Here is a 25044-nt window from a genome sequence, read left to right as displayed (position 1 = left end):
GTGTAGCGTTAATGATTCTCTTGTAAGGGACCCACCATAAAAATGACTGACACTCCTGATCCGTACCTCATTATTTGTCGTTACCTGAGCCCTGAGCAACTATGATGTCATTTTCAGTCGACACCTAGTGGCAAAATACGTTTTAAAGGTATTATGCATGTAAAATTATCAGGTTATCAAATTCACTATCGACAGAATATTAACTGTTTACTGCTGAAAATGGCTAAGTAAGCATTCCCTTAAAAATGTTTTTTTAAAATGTGATTAAAAAAACCTTAACATAAAAAAACTAAACTCCTAAAAACAAAACTAAGGCAATTTTAAACAATGCTCCATTCACCCCCAACTCCCCAAAACATTATTCTCCTCTTCCTATTGGCTGACACATTTAAGGATGAGCAGCCAATCCCAGTTGAAGGCTGACCATTGCTGGTGACCACCAAGTCAAGCAGTTCACCTGTTTATTGATCAGGTGAGCAAACAGCAGCAGGAAGTCACCCCACCCAGTGACCACGCCTTACAAAAATACAACAGAAGCATTTGTGTTGAAAATACTCCCCACATTTGAGTCTTTCTTGACTTCTTGTCTAAAGAACCAATCAAAACATCTCAACGCTGCTTGGCTGATCAACTCAATTTCCATTCATTGAAATTAGACTTCCAGTATTAATACACAGGTGGCGCTTCACAATAAAAGATAAAGTCTGATACTTTGTGTGTGTGTGTGCCTCAAATGACATGGAAAATGCTTGCTCCATGGATGTTGCATGTACTGTATGTCAAAAGTGTCTCAATACTCTTGGCATGTGACCAGTTGTCACATGAGCACTCTTTGGCTTCCAATCAAACACAGTTCATGGGGGGGGGGGGTTTAAAAAAAAACACTAGTTTCGTTTGGCATCACAGGTTAGAGCTCGTCAGTCAGACATGGCCGCCGCAGGGGTGAGGCTGTTGCCGCAGCAGCTCACGCTTGGAGCCTAGTCAGCTTCGTGCCCGTTGATGCGGCAGTATGCCCGGCGCCGATGCTCGGGCTGCAGGCAATAAGCCAGGGTAAGCTCCGCCTCCTGGCAGCGCCGCAGGAAACGGCCTCGGTCGCGCGCCACCTCCTCCCATGGTCCCCGACGGTCTTCCTTTTCGGCCGCGTCAGTGCCCGACGCGATGAAGAACTCCTCCACGACGTCACTGAAACGAACCTGAACAACACGGGAACACTTAACCCAGTGAAAGACTCAAGGCATGAATAAAGTACATCAGACACAGGAAGTGGCACTACATATTCAAATAAAATCTTGACCAGGAAGTAAAAGTTCTACAAAGTATAAAAAATAAAAATAAAATAAAAAATAATTAATTAAATAAACAAACAAATAAATAAATAAAAGAAAAGAAAAGAAAAGAAAAAAACACTAAGCTTTATGCTTTTGTCTTTGAAATATATATATCATCGTATCATAGCACAATACCGCTTTTATTGTCCATAGAACAATTGTCCATTGTCCATAAAAATAAAAATAAAATAAAAAAATAAATAAATAAATAAAAGGAAAAAAAAAAAAACACTAAGTGGTCATAGTACCTAAAATATCATATGACACCTTTACCTGGTGAAGTGGAAACAAGAAGGAAGTCATGCTCTCTCAGGAAGTGAGCTCGGATAACAAAATAAAAGTGTACCTTTTTGGCTGAGGTGAAAGGTCGTGTGAAGCCGCCGTCCATCCTGTCAGCGGCAGGCAGCTCCGTGGCCCTCGGGGGCGTAGACTGCGCTTTCCCGGTGCTGAGCGGAGCCTGGAAGTTGAGCAAACTGTACGGGTCAGAAGGGGTCAACGATGCCAGCAGGAGGAGGCTTTCTGGATCGTCTGCTTCGCCGCCGGAATCGTCCCACGCATCCTGACCCAAGGGGAGCAAGGAGGGCGACACGTTGGCAGTAGTAGCAACAGGAACGGGGCGGGGAGCGGCGCAGCCCGTGTGGAGCCGGGCACTGAAGTGTTGGGGGTTGTACGGGTCATCATGGCGACACAATGACGCCAGCAAACGCGCAGTCTCCTCGTCACCACCACCTTCCTCATCTTCATCGGACGAAGACCAGTCGGACGAGAGGTCAGACGAGCCTGAGCTATCGAAGCCGTCATCGTGGGCAGAGTCCGTGTCCGAATGGCTGTCATCATCGCTGCATGGGCAGCCCATGATGAAGGCGATGCCGACGTTACGGCACTGCGGCACCGCCATCCGAGTCACATGACTCGCCTCCATCTTATCGACCGTCGCATCATCGGGCGGGTTGTCCTCAGTCACGTCACCTTGCGAGTCCGTCCAATTCGTGGGCTTTACGTGCACGTCGCAGGGCGCTGCGGCTGACTGGCAGGTGTGACCCAATCCTATCTCATCGGCAGTTGTGTGACACTCAGCCATCATCTCATCAGGTGGGCATTCCTCAGACACCCGACCCACCTCAATCTTGTCGGCCATCCGATCAGGGAGTCTGTCCAGTATGGTGTGACCCGCCGCGTCCGTCTGCTTGACGTGCGCTTTGCAGAGCGCACCAGCAGAGCGGCACGTGTGACACTTGAGGCCGTGTTCCTCCTCCAGGCTGTAGTAGCCATTGTCCTGGTCGGTCGCCACCTCACCGCAGTTCTGGACGCCATCCGGGCCTGCATTGACCAACGCTTCCTCTTTGTGGACTGTCGCTCCAGCGCTTTCGGAACACAGGTTGCCAGAGACCAAAATACGACACTGCTCTTTTGTCAACTTTGAGCTTTGCGGGGCACAAAAGCCCTCATGGACTGATCGCAGGTCAGTATGGGACAAATCAAAGGACAGTGGGTCTCCTCCCCATAAGCCTCCCCACCGGCCCCTCATCCAGTCCTTACAGGAGCTCTGTGCGTCCCAAGCGAAGAAGGTACCAGAGGAAGACGCCTCGGAGTTCTGGCCAGGCTCAATTCCTAATTGGCGCAGGGACTGCTCGCTATCGCTGAGCCAAGACCAAGTGGACGCGCAAAGTTCTTCCTGGTCTTGGGCCACATCTACACGTGCCCCGCTGGGCTGCCACTTCGAGCCGGAGGTGGCGCCGCCTCCGCCGCCGAGGCCCGGAAGATATTTGGAGACGAAGGACAATGCGGGCCTGGACAACACCGAGAGCAAGCTGAGCCACGAGCTTTCCTGAGCAGCGAGGCCGGTGGAGGATGTGCGCAGGCCGGCAGAGGTGGCCAGGCTTCGCCCGCCTGGGAGTCCACCCTCGCTACTGACATTTTTGAACATGTTTTGCCCTCCAAGGAAAAAGTGACCAAATGCTTTAGTAGAATTGTCATACACACACAAACACAACACTAAAAAGTGGTCAGTTTCCAGAAGTTGGTAATGTGACAGCTGTGACGTCACACGGACAGCTCTTGAGTCCACGTTTGACTTCACTTGCTACTAAAAGTTTCCGCAATGGGAGAGTGTCCATCCTGGAGACATTCCGCTTACTCGGGCTGGTGAGCAGCCCAGCAGCAGTGAGGATTGGCGGGCACTCGGGGAAGTCGGACGGCAACGCGGCCGAGGTTGGCGGCGGCGCTTTGGCCGCTCGGCGGTCGCTGCTCCTTCGGCTTCGTTCTACACGACGATGCGCTAGCGGGGGGCGCACGAGGAACACCGGGGACCTGGCAAGACCGCATCCAAGCCATACTGCTCGTCTCCGGACGTCGAGCGGAGCGTACCGGTCCGGAAGCTCCTCCGGTCGGTTAGCTTAGCTTATTTTAGCTCAGTTTAGCAGCTCGCCAATGGCCAAAATTCCTCCGAAAAAGAAAGGGGGAAAAATACTGAACGTCACAAAACCGCATCCAAGCCATACTGCTCGTCTCCGGACGTCGAGCGGAGCGTACCGGTCCGGAAGCTCCTCCGGTCGGTTAGCTTAGCTTATTTTAGCTCAGTTTAGCAGCTCGCCAATGGCCAAAATTCCTCCGAAAAAGAAAGGGGGAAAAAATACTGAACGTCACAAAAATGTCTTCTGGCGTCGTCTACAGGTCCAAAACTCCCCGTTGAGGCGTTAATATTGACTTTCAGGGCAAAAGTTTGGCCTCCAACCGCGTTATTCGTTTCCGGTCGTCGACCAAAAGATTTCATCAGAAAAGTCAAGGGAACGTCTGACAATGACAGGCGAAAAAAAGCGGGTGGGGGAGGCAGGGACCGTCGCGGTGTTACACGAGCCGAGCACGCTGCTGGCTTGTTACGTAAGAACAAGACAAAATGTTCCTGAGTTATTTTTTCACATATCCGCCAAACCTTCTCGGATTCAGACGCAAAGTCGTTCACATTCAACTTCGTTTCCTTTTATTTCTATTGCACTCGGGGCAAAGGTCCCATCTTCACCTTTTTTTCTTTAGTTGCAAGAAATGACTAGAAAATAATTGTTGCGATTTGAGATTACTGCATTGAAAGACTTTTGACTCTCATATGCCATTTCAATGAAAAAAATGCAATTCAAGAGAGCAAGTTCTTGTCCTGTTTTTTAATGGATTTTGAAGGTCTCAATGGATTTACAAAGTCTCCATCTTGTCTGAGTTGTTGGTCTCGACCAAACCTCCTTCTCGGAAAGTGCCATCTTGAGCACAAGGCTTCAACGTACTGTATGTAGTGTACTAAGTTGATAAATAATGCAACTAGTTGATAAGAGCTGTATGTGTTGTGTTGCAAAGAGAAAATAAGCAAGTCAGCACATCAGCCTTCAGTTCAAGTTTATTTTCTAGTGCAAATCATACCAAGTGAAAGTTTCACATCAATGGAAATGCTTGTTGGATGTAAATGGCGAGTATGAAGTTACGTTACGCGTTTACATTCGGCTCAGCCTGTGACATCACTTCCTGGCACATAGCTTTTAATCCTCGCAGGTTTTAAAAGGTCAAATTTCACAGTCTGTATTTGTTTGAACAAAAACGCAAAAATAATGCCGCTGAGTCTGACGGCTATAAAAGTAGAAAATCACATCTGCAAAGAGGAATGAAATGAAAAGTTCAGTCACATGATGCTGGTCTGATTGCTGTGATCACCGCCTCCGTTTCCCACAATACATCTGTGATCGCACAACAACTGCAGCAAGAGAGGACAAGGAGGAGCTTCACTTGGGGCGTTGGCAATACAACTCGGAAGCCAACTGTACATGTGCCCTTGACTAGCATTCATTACCTATCCTACTAGTGCGCTCATTTGTCCATACCGTCGTAAGCTCTATCTTAACTCGTAAGACAATTCAGCACACCAGTAGAACTACCTGTGACTAATGAGGCAAAACCGTGCACTAGTTGACAAATGCATTTTACTACTGACATTACAAAAATTGTACTCATTAACATATAGCACTTCACAAGCAGAACTAGTATGATGCAATTGTCAACTAGAACAAGTTCTGCCTCACCTGTGACATATACAGTAGTCATTGTACAACTGCACCCTAAACATTCAACTAGTGCCCAGAAATGTAATACAGTCATGGAAGGTATTAGTGAACTAGTGGTATTAGTCGACTAGTGCATTGTGCACCCGAGTTGTCCAACTATTGCACAATAGTCATGTCTACTATTGCCCTGAAATGTTATACTGTACAGTAATGGAAAGCATTGGTGTGAGGGAAAAAAAAGGCCACTAGCAAGATGTTTGACTTCTACTCGTAGGGCTGGGTATCGATTCAGATTTCCAAAATCGATACAAATTACGATTCACATTTCACTTTTATTTGATTTTCGATTCAGTTCAGGATTTCACGCAGATTGGGCATGGTGGGTGTGTCACAGGTGTGGACGGGAGAATCGTCACTCCTTGGGGGGAAAAAAAGTGCCAACAGAAGAATATGGCCCCAAGTGCATAGTGCACCCTCGTACACCTTAATCCTTCTGCCAAGATGCCCAAGTTGTTTCTACTAGTGCACTCAAATGTTATACAGTAGTGGGAAAACATCACTAATACCCCCTTGTTACTAGACTTGTGTGGGCTATCCTACTAGTCCCCGCTAGTTGTTTCTTCAAGTGGGCCCTTGCCGTTCTACTAGTAAACACGAGATGTTCTACTACTGCACCCTGGTCATTCTACTAGTGCCTCCTAGTCACTTCAGTTAATGTTCCCTTGTTTTATTAGTGCATCCTTGTTGGCCTACTAGTGCACCCTGTTTGTTCTACTAGTTCGACCTAGTCACTCTACTAGTGTGCAGAAATGCCACAGAGTAGTGAAAGGCAACGGAGGAAACCTAGTGCAAAGAGCGTACTAGTTGGCAGACAACGGAGCACACGAGTAGGATATGGAGTAAGTGCCAAAAGGGCTTTTCCATGTGTGCTCTTGTTTTTCCAAAGTCAATGCGACATGTCCGCCATGAATCCATAGCATAGGAACTGTTTGCGCAAACACGTTGCACTTAATGCGGCGCGTCGGCACGGGCGGTCACCAGCGGGTGCCAGTCGACCCAGCGCTGACCCGGGACCAGTGTCCCGAGTGGGATGAAAGCCTCGCCCAACAGCGTGTTGTCCCAGAAGGCGCCGTCGGCCAGCACGCGCACGTGCACCAGGCGCTGCTGCAGGTCGCCACGCGGGATGCGCTCGTACACCAGCTGCAATGGCGATAAATATGAATTAGGGGTGGCATTGATTGGGCACATCTCAAGTCAGGATTCAATGTCCGCACTCCCTAGTGCAAACAAAAATAACACTGCTGATCATTTTAAATGATTGCAGTTCAACCGGTTTTCAGTTGGTACTTTGCTCTCCTGCATTCACCATTCCTGTTAAAACAATGCAAATTTCTCCAATGTGAATTTGAATTATTATGTATGCAGTGACGTGCTCCGTCATTTCCGGTCCTCAGTGGCTTTTTTCGATTATTCTGTTATTTTCTCCACAGTTATGAAGTTGCTTGGCATTTCGATTTTCAAACGTGAATTACTCTTTGATGTGCTCTAGAGAACGCAATCACTTATTTGGGTGTTTCCCGACTGCATTTTAATAGCTTAGCAATTAGTGTTGCTTTCTCCGTGTCCTGCCTCCATCCGTTTCCATTTGTCAGAACACGACTAGCAGAAGGGACACTTTCTGTTTGCCGTGCAAGCGATGATTTGTGACTTTTGCTAGCTAGACACCCAACGCAATGTAAGTTTTTGACTCTGTGTCATGATTAGCCACTTTAGCTATCCAGTTGCAGTTGGTAAGCGGTAACAAGCACTCCCAAATAGGAACAGCTGAAAATAGCGAAGTTGATGCGGGTGTACACTTTGGACATTTTTGTTATTTTCATGGGCAGTGCTTACAAAAGGGGATACGAAGATCTCATCAACATGCATTACCACAAGTGGACAGTGGGGTCCTAATCTACCAAATTCATACCTCATATTGAATATAGCGTCTTCACCACGCACGCACTCCTAATTCCATGTCATCCCATATTAAATTCTCCAGCATTTCATTTCATCTTCAGCTTTTCAGCATTCGACTGAAATTGTGTCATCATTTGTTTTTTTTTTTTTTTGTTTTGTTTTGTGACGATTCACGTGTACCATCTCGTTGTATGTTGGGTTACAGGTGCGTCGCGCCGCCTTGGTCTTCCTCTTGCTGGTCTTTTGCGGGTCCGGCAGGAGGTAGAGTTTCACATACGGGTCTGGGTCAGTACCATCCTGAAGTGACTGCTGCTGGCACACATGCACACACACAATCACATCAGTGCGCTAGTCCCTCCCCTCGCAAGAATGCACAACCGCAAGACGACGCACTGACCAGGCCTCGGATGTGCATGACCATGATGAAGAGTTTGTCGTTGCGGTAGCAGATTGACAGTTTGACCTCGCCCAGTTGTTTGCCTGAAGCCGGTGTCCATGCCATCTCTGTGTGCAAACACACGCGCACACACACACACACACACACACACACACACACACACACACACACACACACACAAAATGTCAAATCATTATTTGGCATTTTATTTTGAAAACAATTTTTAATATCACTAAGCAGCAACCCAAGGAAATACAAAATAGTATTAGTGGGGTGGGGGGCACACACACACACTCAAACAGTTATGTACATGCATGCAAAAATGTGCTCTGACTTAATCACCGGGTGCTGATCAATTAATTTTTATTTATATGCCTACCCATGCCAATGTTTAGTGGCTTGATCAATCATTTTTATTGGAAGCACAAGGACATCATGCAGTGGTCCAACGAGAAGAGCAAATTCTGAGGATCACACTGCACTTTAAACTCTGACTCACTGAAAGTGTGTGTGAGTGCATGTGTGTTTGCATGTAGGAACACGTGTTTGTATGGGTGCGTTTTTTTGTGTAGTTGACATGCACACCTGTTCTGCTGCTACTTGGGCCCGGTCGCTCGTCTCTGGGTAGAGGGTGGAAGAACGTGTACACCAGATCACACTGCAAATGCATGTGCACACACACACACACACACACACACACACACACACACACACACACACATAAAAAGCAGGGCGGATCAGCTTTGCGGTATCAGGTCTTTCCACTTTGAGCATGCATAAACAAGCAGAATATGATACTGTGTGTGTGTGTGTGTGTGTGTGTGTGTGTGTGTGTGTGTGTGTGTGTGTGTGTGCTCAGTGAAATGGAAACAGAATGTTCCAACATGGAGCTGAGGTGAGAGGTCAAGTGGTTTGTTGGCATATGCTAACATTTACACCTCCAAAATTTATGCTGTAAAAATGTGTAACATTTGGAAAGCTATCATTTAGAATGCTAACGCTCATGAGGCTAAACATGATGTTGCTCTCATTTATGATGTGAAAAGTCACAATAGAAACATTTACAATCTCAACATATACGCTGGGAACATTGCGTTTGTAATATTAGATGTTAATACTCATGGGCCTGCTAACATTCACGATACTTTATACATACATAAATATGATGTTTTATTCATACACATACATTTCTAAAGGTTCTGACTGCACACTTAACACACGTGGTCTGCGATCAATAACTGAAACTGCAAGCAACATTTTTGAGTCCAATTCAAAATACGTGTTTTGATGAAGCACTGCCTCTGGGTGGACACACAGGTGACACCTTAAAACCAAATCGTCAGTTTGTCCTTCCCGTTGCTTTCTTTAGGCCCCTTTCAAACGGGCCCGCGTGTCCTATGCGACCTGTCGTCTAACTGACCTGTGAGACATCCTGTGCGGCGTGGACCAGGTGCCACACGTAACCATTCAGCTCGTCTTTGCGCCGCTCCGCCGCCGCCTCGCCACGAGAACGGCCAATCACCAAGCGGCTGGGGAAGCTGGGGGCGGGATAAGCACCATTCTCATAATTGTGCAGGTGCAATGCTAATCGAATGTGGACACTCGCACACGTCCCTCCTGTTTGAATGTGTGTGTGTTTGTGTGTGTGTGTGTGTGTGTGTGTGTACCTGGGAAGCTTTGACGAGGGAAACATGAGCCTGAGTTTGCTGTGAAGTTCCTGAAACTCCTCAAATGTCCTCTGCACTAACTGCGCCTCCTGCTGGCCTTCACGCTCGACCTTCACTACGTAAGTCTAAAACACACGTGCGCAGCGTCACTGCGGCAACTGGGCGTATCCGGCGATAAGAAGGAACGCCACTGACGTGAGCTTTTCCGCCGGAGGTGCCGCGCGCATGCGCGCACACGTAGAGACTTCGGATGACGCCGTCGCTCTTGGCCGAGTGCACGCGAGGGGCGAACGACAGCGACGGCACGTCCTCGCCGCACGCGAACTTCATCTGCGCCAGATTGTGGATGAAGAAGTTCAGTTTGGTCGCCACGCTGCCCAGGCTTGACTCGATCAACCTAACGCCCACACACACACACACACACGTGTTCAAGGTTTACATTAGGTTCTGTTGTAACCATGTGCATTCATGCCTTATGTACTGATGACATCATAAACGTGCGCCTCGAGACACAAGTTGAATTTGTTCATTGACCACACTTGTATTCCAAATCGTCTTTCCACATTGAAATGAATGGAATTGCAATACATCCCTTCGGTCCCCCAAATAGTATACTGGCAAGCTAAACCCACTTTCTTTTTGCACAAAAGAAACGGGTCTTACACCGGCTCCCCACCCTTGACCGTGTCTCAACCTGGTTTCAAAATGAACCGTTCAGTCAAATTTGTTTATCTGCCGTGTCCTACTCTTTGTGAGCAACATCACTCTTTGGCGGCGAAAGTGCATCCTCATTTCTGTGGGCGTGCGTGCGCACCTGGTGAAGTACATGGTGGCGTCGGCCTCTGATTCGTGAGGCCTGAGAGCGTCGTAGACGTACTTGAGATCATCAATGTCTGACAGTTCGGGAATTCCACACGACAACATCTTTAAGACAAAAAAAAAAAAAAAAAAAAAAAAGGCAGACTGCTCACTCTTGTTCCATGCGTGCGTATGAGTGTAAATACACCTGTGTGTGCAGATGTGCAAGGATGCGCATGCATGTACGCACCAGGCCGAGGAGGTTGAGGAAAAGGTGTGCGTGCTTCCTGATGAGGTTGTAGGCTTCACAGCAAAGGTCCACAAAGTCATGGAAGCGACTGGATGGTTTGTCACCGCCATTGATTACGTACGCCATGTCGGACGTAAAGACAAAGGGAGCGCGGTCACTGCGGCCACACACACACACACACACACACACACTGCAATGAAAATTGTACTTTGAGAAAACCTGAAAAGTTGGGAAGGATTGGCTGCCCTACTCCAAAGAGAAACACAACTCATGATCAAAAGTTTTTACAATACAAACAATGTATTCAGCATTTAAAAGTATTGCAAAAAAATGTGTTGGTGATTACCGTTCATTCAACACTGGTTGTACATTTGTTCTTATCCAACGGTGAAATTTCAACAATAGTGTAACATCCCACAAGGGCGTGACGCAACTTGTTGGCTACAGATGAATGCCAAGCGCGGTTCCTTTGATCGCCACCTCTGTGGCTACTTTAGTTTTAACTTCATGTCAATTACAAGTCATTTATTGTATGACTCCAAGAATTGATTATTTTTATAATAGATGAAACAAATGATTCAAATTCAGTTCACGGTTTGGACCGCAACATGTTGATGAAAGCAGATGTTTACAAATGTTTTCATCGAACCCAAAAGATAAGATTCGGTCTGCTTTCATCAAGCACTGCAGGAATCGGACGAGATTTCCTTGTGTGAGGCTGAGATTAGAGGATACGTTCAACACTGTCCCAAAACAATAAAGCGACGATCAAAATAGTTTGGGAGCCTCTTTTTGGAGGAATTGCTCATGAGCTGCCAAACTGCTCAAGGTGGACTATGAAAATCATTCTGGATGAATTGAATGATCAATTTATCGATTCATTTTGACCTCTTAATTGAATAGTATTTCAAAAAAGGACAAGACCCTCGTGAGGATAAGCGGATTAGAAAATGGTTGGATCGATTTTTAATTTACTGTGTGCATTTATTTTGCTTGACTGGATTGCACCTTTGCAAGACTGTCAGTTGTGTTTGAACTTGGCCCCTAGAGGACGCTCACACAGCTTCAACTTTTGCTCACCGCTTGATGTTGCCGAACATCTGCGCGTGGCCCAAGAACTTGCCGAAGTCGATGTGGAACATGTGGCCGCTGGTCTTCAGCATAATGTTGTCGTTGTGCCGGTCGCAGATTCCCAAAACGTACGTGGCCACGCAGCAGCCCGCGCACGAATAGATGAAGTTCTCCACCGCCTGCCCACAACAAATGTCACATCGCATGGAGGGGTGTTACTCAGATAATCAATGGAATCAGCGATAGGATAATAAATTCTAAAAAGAATCATTCCGACATCACAAGAACAATTAATGACCTTCACTTATGTGAAGACACTGAGCACGTTCAGCATCTCACTCTAATGAAGCAACTTATAAAAACCATTACGCAACACTGATTTCTAAAACTCTCAGCGAGTTTTTCCCAAAAAATAAAAAGGTTCATAACTCGAGACACATGATGGCTGTTGCGCACCTTGTCGTACTGCTCATCAGCAGGGTTGTGCTTCTGCAGCCAGTCGGCCAGCGGTCGGTCTTTGAAGGATCCCGTCACGCCGTGCTCGACCTGGATCTTGCGTAGTGTGTCGGCCTGAGGGATCATCTCCACCATGCCTGAACGCAAAGACGCAAAGCCCATCAGTCGGCTGGCCGCAGGGTAACCCGGGCCGCTCGGCGACGGCCCCCTTCTCACCGCGGCCTCGCCCGGTGGAGAAGCACTTGAAGATGACCATCCTCATGTCCAGACCCTCCTGAAGCCAGATCTTGTTCATGATGCGTATCACCTGCAGTGTCAGCATGTCCTGACGCAGGTCGTCGCCTGACTGCAAAAGTAGGCAAAAAAATGGCTCGTGATGGCGACGATAAAAGGTTAAGGGAAGGGACCTGTAGTCTGACCTTGAAGATGACGCTAACATTATCACCCAGCGGGTCGACATTGCGGAAGGACAGCTTGAGCGGGACGGCGTTGGAGTTGAAGAAGGAGCACGCCTGCCGAGGTGGCCAGAGAGGGGGCGCTCAGTGACGTAGGCAAAGAGCACGCAAGCGCACGGGCCCGCTTGACTCACCGGGATGTCGATCCCCCGCACCAGCAGCGCCGGGTTGAGAGGAAGTCTGCAGCTGCTGTTGACTGAGAAGAAGCTCTTCATCTCCTCCAGACCTTCTCGCAGCACCGTCTGATGCACGCACGCAAACACAACAATGACAACAACAAACGTGGACCGGCTAATGAGATGATGACGACGATATTTTGTGTGGTAACAACAAATGTCACCTTTGACATGTACCGAGCATGTTGTTTTTTTTTTTTTAAATTTCAGACGAAAAGCCTCTAGAAGCTTTCAAATTTTGGCAAGATATTGTTGCCGTGGCGACATGCCATTCGCCAAAAAAGACAGAGCTGACAAAAAACGGAGCTCAGATGCTAATCTCTCATCAATATTTCATGCATTCAATGAAGTTCCAGAACTGAAAAGTTCAACAGACTTTTTTTTTTTTTTTTTTTGGTGATCATCGTCACACGCTCGCAGGGTAACATCAACGACATAGCGGACGCCTTGAGGCCGGGCATCGCCATCTGACCTGTCTGGCTGTAGGCGCGGCATCTCTGACACTCTGGGCCACCTTAGCCAAGATGGACACCATCCAGCACTGACGGTCAAGTTGCTCTCGGAGGCCGCGGCCCACGCAGCACAGCAGGGCGGCCAGCAGGTGCTGATAGCGAGCGCGGAACTGGCTGTCCTGCAGGTTGTCCTTCAGCAGCCTGATTGACGCACACAGGGACGGGACAAAGGGTTAAAAAAAAAAAAAGAAAGAAAGAAAAAAAGCCATGCTGTGGGTGAAAGCGACAAGGGCAAAAATCACCAGAAGAGGTAGTGAGCGACACTGAGGTCTCCGATGGCGCGCCGCAGCAGGAAGCGCACCAGCGAGCTGTCCAGGTAGCACTCGTACTTCACCGCCTCAACGAAACAACACCAGAAAAAAAATGCATCAAAAGGGCCTTTTTCTTCTTTCTTCAGATGAATTGGAAAAAATACATTTAAAGAATATAGATATATTTTTAAAACTAAAATAAAAAACATTTCATAAGTCATTCAAATGACAAGAGTATAAACAAAGCATTTACATAAAAACAAATAAACAAAATTAAAAAAATGAAGAAACTAATTCAAACTTAATTTCTTTAAAAATCAAAAGAATTCCAAAACATAATAAAATACATTTTAAAGAACAAAATAAATAAAATATACAATTATGAAATTCAAACTGAATATAATAAAATGAGAAAAAAAAAATCACAAAATAATGAAAAATGAACAAAATACATGATAGAAAAAATACAAATGAAGCCGATGAACCAAATGAATCAAATATACTGCAGATTAAAAAAACAAACAAAAAAAAACAGGATAAGCAAATCAGTCTGACGAATGAAAATAAATCAACCCTTTTCATGATTACTTTCCGAAAAATCAAAATAAATCAATCAACCCGAGTTGTTACGAGGTCTTACCTGCACAAGCTGAGGCAGGAAGTCGATGAGCTCGGCCTCGGAAATGGCGTCCATCCACTGGACGGCCGTCCTGCGTAGCTCCTGGTCCGGGAACCTGAAATCGTCATCATCATCATCATTGTCATTGCACATCGCCGCAATACCCGGCAGTCTGATACTCACGAGGCATGCAGCAGGCCCAGCGCATCCAGGTGGCCCGGGCAGGCCCACTGGCCCAGCAGTGCATAGATGTCTGGCAGGCAGGCCCACTGCCAACAGGGGGCGCTGGCCAGCACCAGCGGAAGCGCACCGCTCTCTGCCTGGCAGAAGGCCTTCTTCTCCCACACCGCGCGCTTGTCCTCCGCCGTCAGCCTGAAACGCACATGCAAAAGCGCTCGCCACCCATGTGCGTCCGTATGTGTGTCGGCAGGTCTCTTGTATCTTACCAGAAGAAGGCTTTCTTGTGCAGGATGTCCCGCAGCGCCACCTGGCTGCCAGCATCTAGTCTGGAGAAGTCGTACTGAGGGCAGAAGTCGGCGGCAGGCGGCGTGCTGAAGCGAATATCGCAGGCCGAGGATGGGAAGTCCACCTGCCAGCGAGAGCGTGAGCACGTGTGAGAAGTACATAGCGGGCAACGCGGCTTCCCTTGCCGACAGCTCCTCCCACCTGCAGGATGACGCTGTCCGGCTGGCTGAAGTTGGGCGAGCCGGAGTGGGCGTTGACGCTCCTCCCCGCCATAGAAGGCCAAAGGCCCAGCAACTTCCTGCCGCGCGTCAGCACGCTACACACGCCGCCGAAAATTAACACGCAGGCGGTGACACGACGCAGACGGGCTAAAAGGGATGGGAAGCCACTTACTGCCTGAAGTCAAAGAGCGGCATGGTGACCCAGCCCAGAGCCTCGGCGCTGCGCCGCTGCCTGCTCTTCTCATCGGCGCCACCGGGGGGCGGCAGGGAGCTGGCGTACAGCGTCACTGTCAGCTGCGTCTCTCGGGGAAGCTGGCTAATCTGCACCGGGAAAGTCACTCTGTGTGCGCAGGTGGGGCACAACCGGATGACAGACAATAAGGGGAGGGGAAAAGGGGCGACAAGTGCAGGTTAAAGCGATCATTACAGGTGAGAAGAAAACACAGACGTGACAGGTGAGGGATGACGTGGCAGCAGCAGGAAGGAGCGCTGAATAGGCGCAAGCTGCAAACACTTACCTCTGGTCCCACACCACCAGGTGGAAAAGGTATTTGCTGACCGACTGTTTGCTGGTGTGCTGGGGCGCGCAGAGCTCCACCCCTCCGTGACTCAGCGCGCACGACAGGAAGAATCCCTCGTAGCTGGCACACGCACACACAAAGGCGACACAGAAACATGTTCATGAATACTTGGTCGTGCCAGGCACCTTCACACCTCCTCAAAGGCAGTCAGGCAGCGGTCAGAGTTCAGGCCGGGTTCCCAGGCAGCCAGTCTTTTGTCATCCTAAAACAGATGAGTGCGTGACCACAGAGGGCGGAGCTTGGCCAGCATGTAAAACCTCCACACAAAGATGCTTGCCATTCTCTGGCTTTTCGCTTGTCACAAAATGTACAGTTTGGGAAAGGTATCGGTTCACGTTTCAAGATGGCGTCTGTTTTTTTAACTTACTGTTTGTCTGACAAAAGACAAAAGTTGTTGTGCGAGAGTGAATGCGTGTGCGCGCGCATGTGTGGGGAAGGGGAAGTTACCTGGCGGCCCAGGTGACGGGCACTCGGTGGGCGGCGTAGACGTTGAAGGAGAGCACGGCGGCGGCGTGTCCTGCCTCTTGGACAGGTGCAGCGCCCGGGTGGCTGTGCGGCGCCGTATGGAAGTTGGCATTGAAGGTGGCGCAGTACAGGTCCACCAGGTCCAAAATGGCCGCCGTCAGCTTCTCCACAACCTTTTCTGAGAGATGTCGAGTGAGGCAGATGAGACGCGCATGAGGACGAGTGGCAGGATGGATGTATGGACGGATAGATGCGGGCTTACCTCGGTTCTCCCGGATGGACAGCACGGAGGCATCCTGCGGGCGGAAAGGACGCTTTCAGTTGTGGGGTGGATGGCAGCAACTGAGACTGCGCCTTTTAATACGGTGTGCCGTGTGGTCGTGAAAATTCTAATTTCAAAGTTTAACCCTGTCTTAAAACCCAAAATTTAATCCTTAAATTTAAAGCCCTTCCTGAAGGCCAAATTTACAAGCTTAAAGCCGGCTTGAACCTTGTAAATTCCCAAATAACCAAAATGGGCATTTGCCGCCTGTGTTGTTTCGTGGCAACGTTTGCGGTGCGGCGCAAAGTGAAAGGGAAGCAGACCTTGAGGACTTTGGGCTGCAGGCGACAGGGACAAGCGGGCAGCCGGCCGAGCGCCGCCGTCACGTCCGGCGTCTCCACGGCCGCCAGCGAGCTGCATAGCGCCTTCACCGACTGGACCAACCGCTCCACACGTAGCGCGAGCTCCGCCTGCCAAGGACCAAACCGCAGACGAGTCAGTCCCGTGCCTGTCGCAGTTGTCGCAGTGGCGGCCGCCTTACCTCGGCCAGCGTAAATGATTCGGCCTCGTTGTGGAAGGTGTCCAGCAGCAGCGTCAGAGCCTCCCTGCGCACAAAACGTCAAAACACTACGCTCCAGCAACAGTTGTACTCTTCACACAGAAGGATTTTTTTTTTTCCTGGGACATGAATAGGAAAAATTAGGCATGGAACACTTTGTGTGGCAGCCTGTACGGTGCGTTCCAATAATCTCCACAAACAGTGCGTATTGCATATCATCAGTTATCGTCACTGTCAGGCGCAACGTCCACATCCCCCCCCCCACACAAATTTTGCACACCACTGGTCAGTCCCCAGTCAGGTCTGTTGTTTGGACTTTGGCCCATCTCACCCCCACCCCTGCCTGGTGCCTCTCACCTGGTGACCGTCTGTTTGATGGGTCGCTCCTGCAGCAGGATGCCGTGGTTCAACGTGGATGCCAGCTCGTCATCATCCTTCTGTTGTGTTCAAAACAAAAAAAAACATTCACAGTTTTGGACATCACGGCTCACCAACCTTTTGGAAAGCTACTTCTCGGTGACTTGTAACAGTCTTCCCTCACTTTTCCTCGGTCATACGTTCTATGATTACCCGCAAAAGGTGACTATGCGCAAAACAGATGTTGACTTTTTGCAGTGTAGGTGTTTTACACCTCTATTCAAACACCCCCACACTGTTTCCACCCTTCTGAAGATTACAAAATGAAAAATGCCGGCACTATAAATTCTTGGACGTCCAACGGAAGAAGAAAGCAACTAAGAAGAAGAGTAAGAACAGAAGCCAAGGCCACTCATATTTGGTTTCCACAACAAGGATTTACTGAACCAAAAGGTGCATGAACCCACCAGCATTGTACCTTTGAGCTACAACGCAATGCAGGATTCTGGTTAAAGTAAGCCATTTTAAACTAAAAAGAAAAATTTGAACATAGTTATTACATGGATGTTTCATCATCCTCGTGTGCTGCAGGAAGCAAAGCAAGTTGCGCTCACATTCACTTTTAACGCAGCACCTGTTTCCTTTCCTTGTTCTGCCTGACGCACTTGGTGGCGGTACTCATGTTTTGGGCCACTCTGAATAACCAAACAGTACATTTAGGCAGGGCCCCAGGAGTTTTTCTTCTCCCGGGGCTAAAGGGAGGCTTGACCGATACATAGGAGGGCAGAGGAAATAATTTATAAATATATTGTGTGCGTGTGTGTGCACGGACCGTGCGTGCCAGCTCTGTGTTGATGGAAGCTCTCTGAGTGAGGATCAGTCGAACGTCCCAGTCGAACTTCAAACAGTGTTGCACATACTCCAAACCTGCCAAAGTCTGACAGCTGCCACACGCACACAAACAAACAGATGTGCGTGCATAACAGGAACGTTGGAGGAAGAGAAGAAAAGAGAAGAAGAAGAAGATTGGACCAAGTGGAAAAGCAGCACGTCAAAAGCAAACAACAGGAAGTGTCTGACCCGCACGGAAGCTTCATATTGTTTCACAGCGACAAGTTCACGGCCAACGCTTATCGCAACACAACACACTTCCATCAATAAGCTCGTGCACGCACACAAAGAAACGAACTTTGAGACCTCATTGTGCTCAACTGTGTACAAAATTTGTGAAACATTTGTGTGTACATCGGAGTGCACGGCATCTGAAACATGCAAAGGAGTGTATACACAATTTGTTGACTGTCACTCTCCAATCTTCTCCAATCCATGATCCTAACGACTATTCCATCCAAGGCTCATGGAAGGTTGGAAGGATTTGCAGTCATTGGCGTTCATTCCAAAGTTACTGTGTCTGGTTGCAGTACATTATTTCCGCCAATAGAGGGAACCAATACAATGTGAAACGGCCATGACTAAGGACGTTTCCGGAGAGTGGAAATGTCTGTATGGATGACGTGCATGTTGTGACAACAAAGCATCGGGCCCAAATTATTTGTATCAACCTATTTTTGAAGAAGACGGCTAAAAAGAGCGCAAAAATAATCGACATGATCTCAAAAGTGTGTAGAAGAATGAGTACAGTGTGTACAGTGCCAAAAGTGCATACAGTGTAAAACGTGTGTTTAAAAAAAGTGTGAAAGCTTCTGCCTGAGTGGGTAATGAGTATAATAATAACTATAACAAGTAAAATAAAAGTTGTGAAAAATGACTACCGGTAAGTGAGGAGGAAGAGAGCAGTGAAAGTCACACTTCGACGGTGACACTGGAAAGCGCAATTAGGATTGTGAAGGAGCCAGTTTCGTACATTTGAACAAGCCGCAGTGACAGAACTTGAAATGTGTGTGTGTGTGTGTGTGTGTGTGTGCGTGTGTGTGTGTGTGTGTGTGTGTGTGTGTGCGTGTTGCGCTCTGGTGTGTACATGACCACAGCTCAGCCGCTGTTTGATATGATTGGAAAGAGCGCAGACCTCAATCTGTCAGCATGTTTTCCAAATGAAAGCTCTCACAATGCCTCAGCACAGACACGGGGCACGACGGTGCATGGTACGAACATAATGTTGGGCCTCATTGACTTATAACTTAGTCTGTATGTACACTCGGCATCCATTCCAAGTAATGATGTGAAGATGTTGAAGAATCAGAATTAATTCGAAATGACCGCATATTTGCATAAGACCTGCTTCCCTGTACATAGGCATCTCAGGCCATGTCAAAGGTTTATAAGATGCAAGAGATGGTACCAAACGTTCAGAAATTTCTCAATCTTTATCCTCTTTTGAAAAGGTTGGCATCATGATGAGTGGTGAAAAAGGCAGCTCATGTACTCCTAAAGCTACCATCGTTTGTATTTTGGGAGAATGGATTAGTTGAGAGGCTTTCAAGTGCATGCCTTAGGGAAACTCCCAGAAAGACTTCACATGCCGAACAAAGTGCTTACTTCTGGAGGTACTCGTCATGTCCGCACACCTTCAACAGGTAGTCATCCACATCCAGGTGGTCCAGGTCCTCGTGAGCATAGCACAGCGTCTGGTAGATAATCAGGTCCGCCGTGGAAGAGCCTAGCGCACACGCACAATGGTGAGCATGGGATGGCTGGGATGGGCGGGCGAGCGAGCGAGTGAGTGAGTGAGCAGGGCGAACCATCGCAGGTGAAGGTGAGCGGCTCTCTGAAGTGGGCGCTGACGACCGACACTTTGACGCTGAGGCCCGGGCCGCGATGGAGCTCCTCCTGGCCCACCCATGGAGACCAGACCAAACCGGCGTTCTTGGAGCGGTCGCTGTGCGGGTACGCCGAACGGAGCCTTGGCAAACACAAGTCGGTTCTCAGGTGCTGCGCGCATGACTTTAAATGGTTTAAAGACACAAAGTCTTTAAACAATTAAGGGACTGTCAAAATATGTATTCATTCATTGTTATATCTTTAACTGACTGTTTCATGAAAAAGTAATCATCAAAATTCCAGGTGATGATTCTTTTAACGAAAGGCCGCTAAAATCTGCTGAATAATTAGTAGACAGTAGAGAGGAAAAGGTGAGCCAGCAGAAGGGGGAGCCTGATCCCAACTTTCCCACCTACGCCTACAACTGCGCCAGGAAAAGCCCCGCGCGCATGCGCCAACCTTACTCACACGTCCAGCATATGGCAGAAAGCCGCCACCTCCTCGTCACGCTCCTCAGACACCTGGAAGAGTTCGTACCCGAAGCCGCTCGTCCGGGAGCCTGGCGTCACCTGTCAATCACACAGTCGTCAAGTTAAACGCGCGCCGCAACTTGATTGGCCGTTGAGTGGTGCGCACCTCTGTTGTTCCGCCCGCTCACGACAACACAACCACTTACTTGTGTGTGGCAGAGGCGACAACAACAGCAACTTGTGTACTCTTGTCAATTGTGTACTTGTGTTAGGCGCAAAGAACAGCAACACAACACTGTTCGTCCCTTATACGAGCAGACACAGGCGGGTCACGTGACCACTGATGAGTGGGGTGGAAAGGGGGCCACATGATATGGAAATGGGGAAAATGTGCTGTAAATACTTTCATGATCATCAGTATTAAATATTTGATCACTGGATATTTGGAAATCACACTTTTCTTTGGGGGGGGATTTGGCTGGGATGACAAAATGTTGTCAAAAACGTAATCAAAAACGTAGGTAATACGAAAATGGAGCTTTTCCTGTACAGTAAATAAAGGAATGATGCCACCTGTGTCATTTTGGGGCGCTGGCGTCTTACCGGGTCTGCTGATGCTCGGCGCTGGTTCTTGTTGCTCTTGGCGACGGGCAAGTAGGTCCTGGGCGGGACTTGGGGGGGGAGGGTGTTGCTCCGCGCCACGGGCTTCCCGGGTCCGTCGCGCCGGCCGCTGTTGAGGCGGGCTAGCGAGTCATTGATGATGTCGTAGTCGAGCTCAACCGAGAGGACTTTGGGCAAGTCCGCATCAGGTGTGTACACATTGACATCATGGGTCGCCGCGGGTGCTCTGACCGGCAAGAAGGGATTCTCTGACCCCGATGATGAAGACGCCGGCGGCGGCGGTGGGATGGGGTTCCGCGGTGGGATGGCAGGGGGGGTGTCGTCAGGAAAAGTTTGGAAACTTTTGGGGAGGAGTTTGGCATCTGCGGTGCTCCGCTTGGTCAGCCCGGGGCCGTCGAGGATGTAGAGGTGCCCCCCCTGGGAAGGGGGCGCCCCGGCGGGAAGGGCCGGTACGGAGCAGGGACCTCCGGCTCGGTGGAAGGAAGAGTCAGATGGGGTTGGCTCCCCGGACGTTTGTGCGTCAGGGGCGTTTTTGTCCCGCTTGAGCCTGGAGAGGGCGTCGTACTCCATCTGCAAGGCTTCAGCCAGGACAAGCTCCTTCTGACTCAGTCCCAGAGACTCCAGGCAGGCCCAGCTCCCACCCCCGCCTTCGCCCCCACCACCGCCGCCGCCCTCCTTCTGGGTCTGCGCCGCTGACATGACGCAAACGTGGCAATCCGCTAACAGAACACACAACAACAATTCAATAGCAATATGTCGCGTGATACACACATGATCAACACTAATACAAAATGCGTTTCATAGCTCTTGGATATAAAAACAATATATCAATCAGGAAGGAAATGCAGAGCCCGGCATTCTGCATGCTGTAGATAGAGCCTGTAGCATGGCGTTAGATTTGTGTTACAATGACCAAAGAGGAAATGTGGAGCATCAAGCATGTTTTGAGCGCAGCCGAGTGGCCGAATGCCCACCCGAAGAAAAAAGCCACTTGAACCTACTGCTTATGTATGTATATAGTATATGTACTGAATTGTCCCCTAGGTGTGATTGTGAGCGCGAATGGTTGTTCGTCTCTGTGCCCTGCAATTGGCTGGCAACCACTTTGGGGTCTACTCCGCCTATTGCCTGAAGGCAGCAGGGATAGGCTCCAACACACTCGTGACCCTCGTGAGGATCATTGTTGTATTGAGTGTCTGATGAAGTTCTGGTCAAATCAGGCTAAATGCTGAATGTAAAGTCAATCAAAGTTAACATGCAGTAACTGAACAAAGTTTGCACGATTTGTAGTGCAAGCAGGGATGGAAAAATACTCAAAAGATGACGTGGATGCCGTCGGCCCAAGTGAAATACAGACAGCACCAAGCAGCAACTTGTAAATTCTTTTTGTTTCTCCTCCCTCCAGCACGAAGGTAGGAAGGAAGGAAGGAAGGAAAGGTGCAAAACAAAAGAGTGGCGCTCTCCCAAAATCCATCTGGAAAAAAAAATACTCCAAGAGAAAACAGCAGCTGACTTATTTTTTTGAGGGACATCCTGAGCACGTCACAGTCACCTGAAATGAACTCGCCAGTCGTCATTTTACATGTCATAATCTCAGCGCAGTACATACAATAAGAAGAGGAAAACTAGCACTCTCTAATGTTGAACTTTATCAAATCATACTTTAACAACAAAATGAATAAGAATTAAACCATTTGTGTCATTACAACAATTAAATGACTTCCGGTGTCCGCAGTGTGGCAACATGGGGGCAAAAGGGGCTTGCCTAACAGTCAAAGAACGCTCATTCCACAGTTTTGGAGATGTCTCAACTCCTTGCAGCTCATCAGTATGGCACTAATGCTAGTCGTTCTTCCCGGAGGATAAAGAATGTCTTATGAATTGTTATGTTGTCTAGCCACACTTTTTATGTTCAATCTGATGTGTAAAGGGTTTTAATAGCACAACATAGATGCTATTTAGTGTTTGCATTGAGTAAAAGGCTCAGTTAAAGAAAGAGTGTCATTCTCTTTGCTTTCTGTTTAGTTTGAGAGTAAACTTTAGATGGGAGTCAATTGTTTGGTTACGTTTATCTTTGATGGGAGACAAGTGAACAGGCAACAACCAATGCAGCTACCATGATGTGTGTGTGTGTGTGTGTGTGTGTGTGTGTGTGTGTGTGTGTGTGTGTTTATGCATTTAAGTGGGTCACAGCTGCTTTTATAAAAGGAAGCCCCTCCCCCTCTGGTGACGATAACACCCCTCCCGCCGCCATGTTTGACATGGACAATGACTGGCTAGCCACCATCAGCACGCGTGTGTGAGTGTGTGTGTGTGTGTGTGTGTGTGTGTGTGTGTGTGTCTGTGTGTGTGTGTGTGTGTGTCACATGGTGGAAGTCAGACTTTGGCCCCCGGGAGTCATAAAAGAAGGCTAAATCTCAACCTTTCAGACACACAAACACACGCACATGTCACACAAAACAAATCTTTGCAAAAAACACACATGTACAGAAACATGCTTTACTCACACACACACACACACACACACAGTTCAGTTCTAGTAATGGGGCCATTTGACATAAACGTCCTCATGTGAAGAGTGAATGACAGGTGAAAAAACGTGCTGATGTCATCGTCACTAATGTGTGCGTCTCCTTGGAAACGCACTCTGGTCCCTCAGTGGAGCTGAATCAGCAACCGCCACCATATGAACGCTTCTGATTGGCCGCTTCAATATACGATCCCATAGGAAGGAACAACATTCAGGTTACAACATGACTGCTTTACACACACACACACACACACACACACACACACACACACACACACACGAACACACACGCATGCGCGCGCGCGGACTGCATCAGTCCAATACTGACGATGACGTCAAAATTTTCTCACACTTTCGGGCTCTATCAAAGTTTTATAGGCACACAACAGCAATGACGTCATACCTTTTGAATACGTAATCATATTGAACATGACGGTGGGGTGGCCGAAGTATAAATCAGGTTTGGACATCCGCATTGTATTTTTTTAAAAAAACAAACAAGGAAACATACAAAAAGAGACACCTGCGCCACAGTCCATTGACAAAAATCGTGATTTGAACACAGCCCGTTGATTTGCTCGACCAGAAAGGATTTCCACTAACTTCACCCAGTACAGCACTCTGCGGTGGCTTTACAGTTTTACACGGATTTGTATTTAAACGTTTGCTAACAATTGGATTGCAATGTTTTGCACGTTTCCAAAATGTCAAGTGATTCTGCGCTCGAAGAGTTTACTGCGGAGGGCGGCGGCGAAAGCGGCAGCACGACCCACTTTTCATCCTCATATCTTTACTGCTAAATTCATTTTAGGAGGATTATATTCACGACGATGTTTTCACGTAGTCCTTAATCCGACTTTCAATCTAACAATCATAATCCATGTGGTCGCTACCAGTCGCAAAATTCCAGCTTGTTTCAATTGAGCGAGTTTTTAATGCAGTTTGATGTGAGCGCTCGTCGTCGGGACAGTCGCGAGTTGACCGAGCCAGCGTGTCAAAAGGTGAAAAGTGTGCATGCTAATCCGTGCTAACCCATGCTAACGTGCTAAATTAGCGATTAAACTGATTTTGACCTACCTGGGTGGCTGCCTGGCGGCCCGCAGCCGGTTCACCGTACCCGGCGTCGTTGGGCGGCGGAATGAGCCCTCTTCATAGGAAGGAAAAAAATAAAAATCCCAATCCCATCCGAGTGAACGAATGAAGAATTTATGATGGACCAGCGGGTTAATCCTGGTGCGGTTCTTTCAAGTGCCAGTGGTGGCTGGCAGGCTGGGGCGAACAATGCGGCAGCGGCGGAAGTCTCGCGGCTCCCCGGGAGGCTCGGAGCCAGGCCACACCGACCACAACACACCGCCGGAGGAGCTTTTTTTTTTTTTTTTTTTTTTTTTTTGGACTCCTCGCCTCCTCTGAACAAGTGGCATCCAGTTCAATCTGAAACGAAACGTGTCGTTTCCATATTTTTTTCAAAGTAAAAGTTATTAAAGAGTTGATAGTTGCGTTCAAATGATTTGACTCCCAAATATTTGAGTCGCTTTGGTGAATGCTCGTATTTTCGCTGTTTAACTGTAGCCGAGACATTTTTAATTTGAATGATAATTTAATATCACTTGTACTTCCGGTTACGTTCATTCCAGTGCTTGACTATTAGAGGGACTGCGAAAGAATAATGTCAAATAGTGACATCTAGCGGCCGTGGAATTCTAATTCCAGTCCCCTATAACGATGAGAATCAGCGTGAAGATAAACATTTTCAAAAATTTTACATTAAAGCTGCCGATGAATTTAAGAATGGGACGTTAAGAATTTTAAATCT

General features: G+C 48.1%; 2 protein-coding genes across 2 annotated transcripts; both read right to left on the bottom strand.

Moving 5' to 3' along the window:
* Positions 1–444: 444 nt before the first annotated feature.
* On the bottom strand, positions 445–3797 carry ppp1r15b (protein phosphatase 1, regulatory subunit 15B). Its single transcript, XM_019881267.1, has 2 exons — positions 1675–3797; positions 445–1193 (listed from the first exon to the last, which is right to left on the bottom strand). Exons 1-2 carry the CDS (start codon positions 3253–3255, stop codon positions 978–980), a joined length of 1797 nt encoding a protein of 598 aa, XP_019736826.1. The 5' UTR covers positions 3256–3797; the 3' UTR covers positions 445–977.
* Positions 3798–4695: 898 nt separating this feature from the next.
* pik3c2b (phosphatidylinositol-4-phosphate 3-kinase, catalytic subunit type 2 beta) lies at positions 4696–24625 on the bottom strand. Its single transcript, XM_019881056.1, has 33 exons — positions 24309–24625; positions 20684–21420; positions 20079–20179; positions 19592–19752; positions 19389–19509; positions 17725–17836; positions 16893–16972; positions 16518–16581; positions 16300–16446; positions 15977–16010; positions 15697–15892; positions 15187–15309; positions 14841–15008; positions 14649–14763; positions 14429–14571; positions 14166–14354; positions 14004–14097; positions 13355–13449; positions 13073–13253; positions 12559–12666; positions 12389–12481; positions 12186–12315; positions 11970–12106; positions 11523–11692; positions 10443–10599; positions 10209–10318; positions 9590–9791; positions 9395–9519; positions 9148–9265; positions 8313–8385; positions 7728–7834; positions 7511–7639; positions 4696–6571 (listed from the first exon to the last, which is right to left on the bottom strand). The coding sequence occupies exons 2-33, from the start codon at positions 21398–21400 to the stop codon at positions 6380–6382; spliced, it is 4692 nt and encodes a 1563-aa protein (XP_019736615.1). The 5' UTR covers positions 21401–21420; positions 24309–24625; the 3' UTR covers positions 4696–6379.
* Between the last annotated feature and the right edge of the window lie 419 nt (positions 24626–25044).

Source organism: Hippocampus comes, unplaced genomic scaffold (assembly GCF_001891065.2).
Source record: "Hippocampus comes isolate QL1 unplaced genomic scaffold, H_comes_QL1_v1.1 scaffold68, whole genome shotgun sequence".
NCBI classification, from domain to species: domain Eukaryota; kingdom Metazoa; phylum Chordata; class Actinopteri; order Syngnathiformes; family Syngnathidae; genus Hippocampus; species Hippocampus comes.
This window is presented reverse-complemented; position numbering and strand designations above follow the sequence as displayed.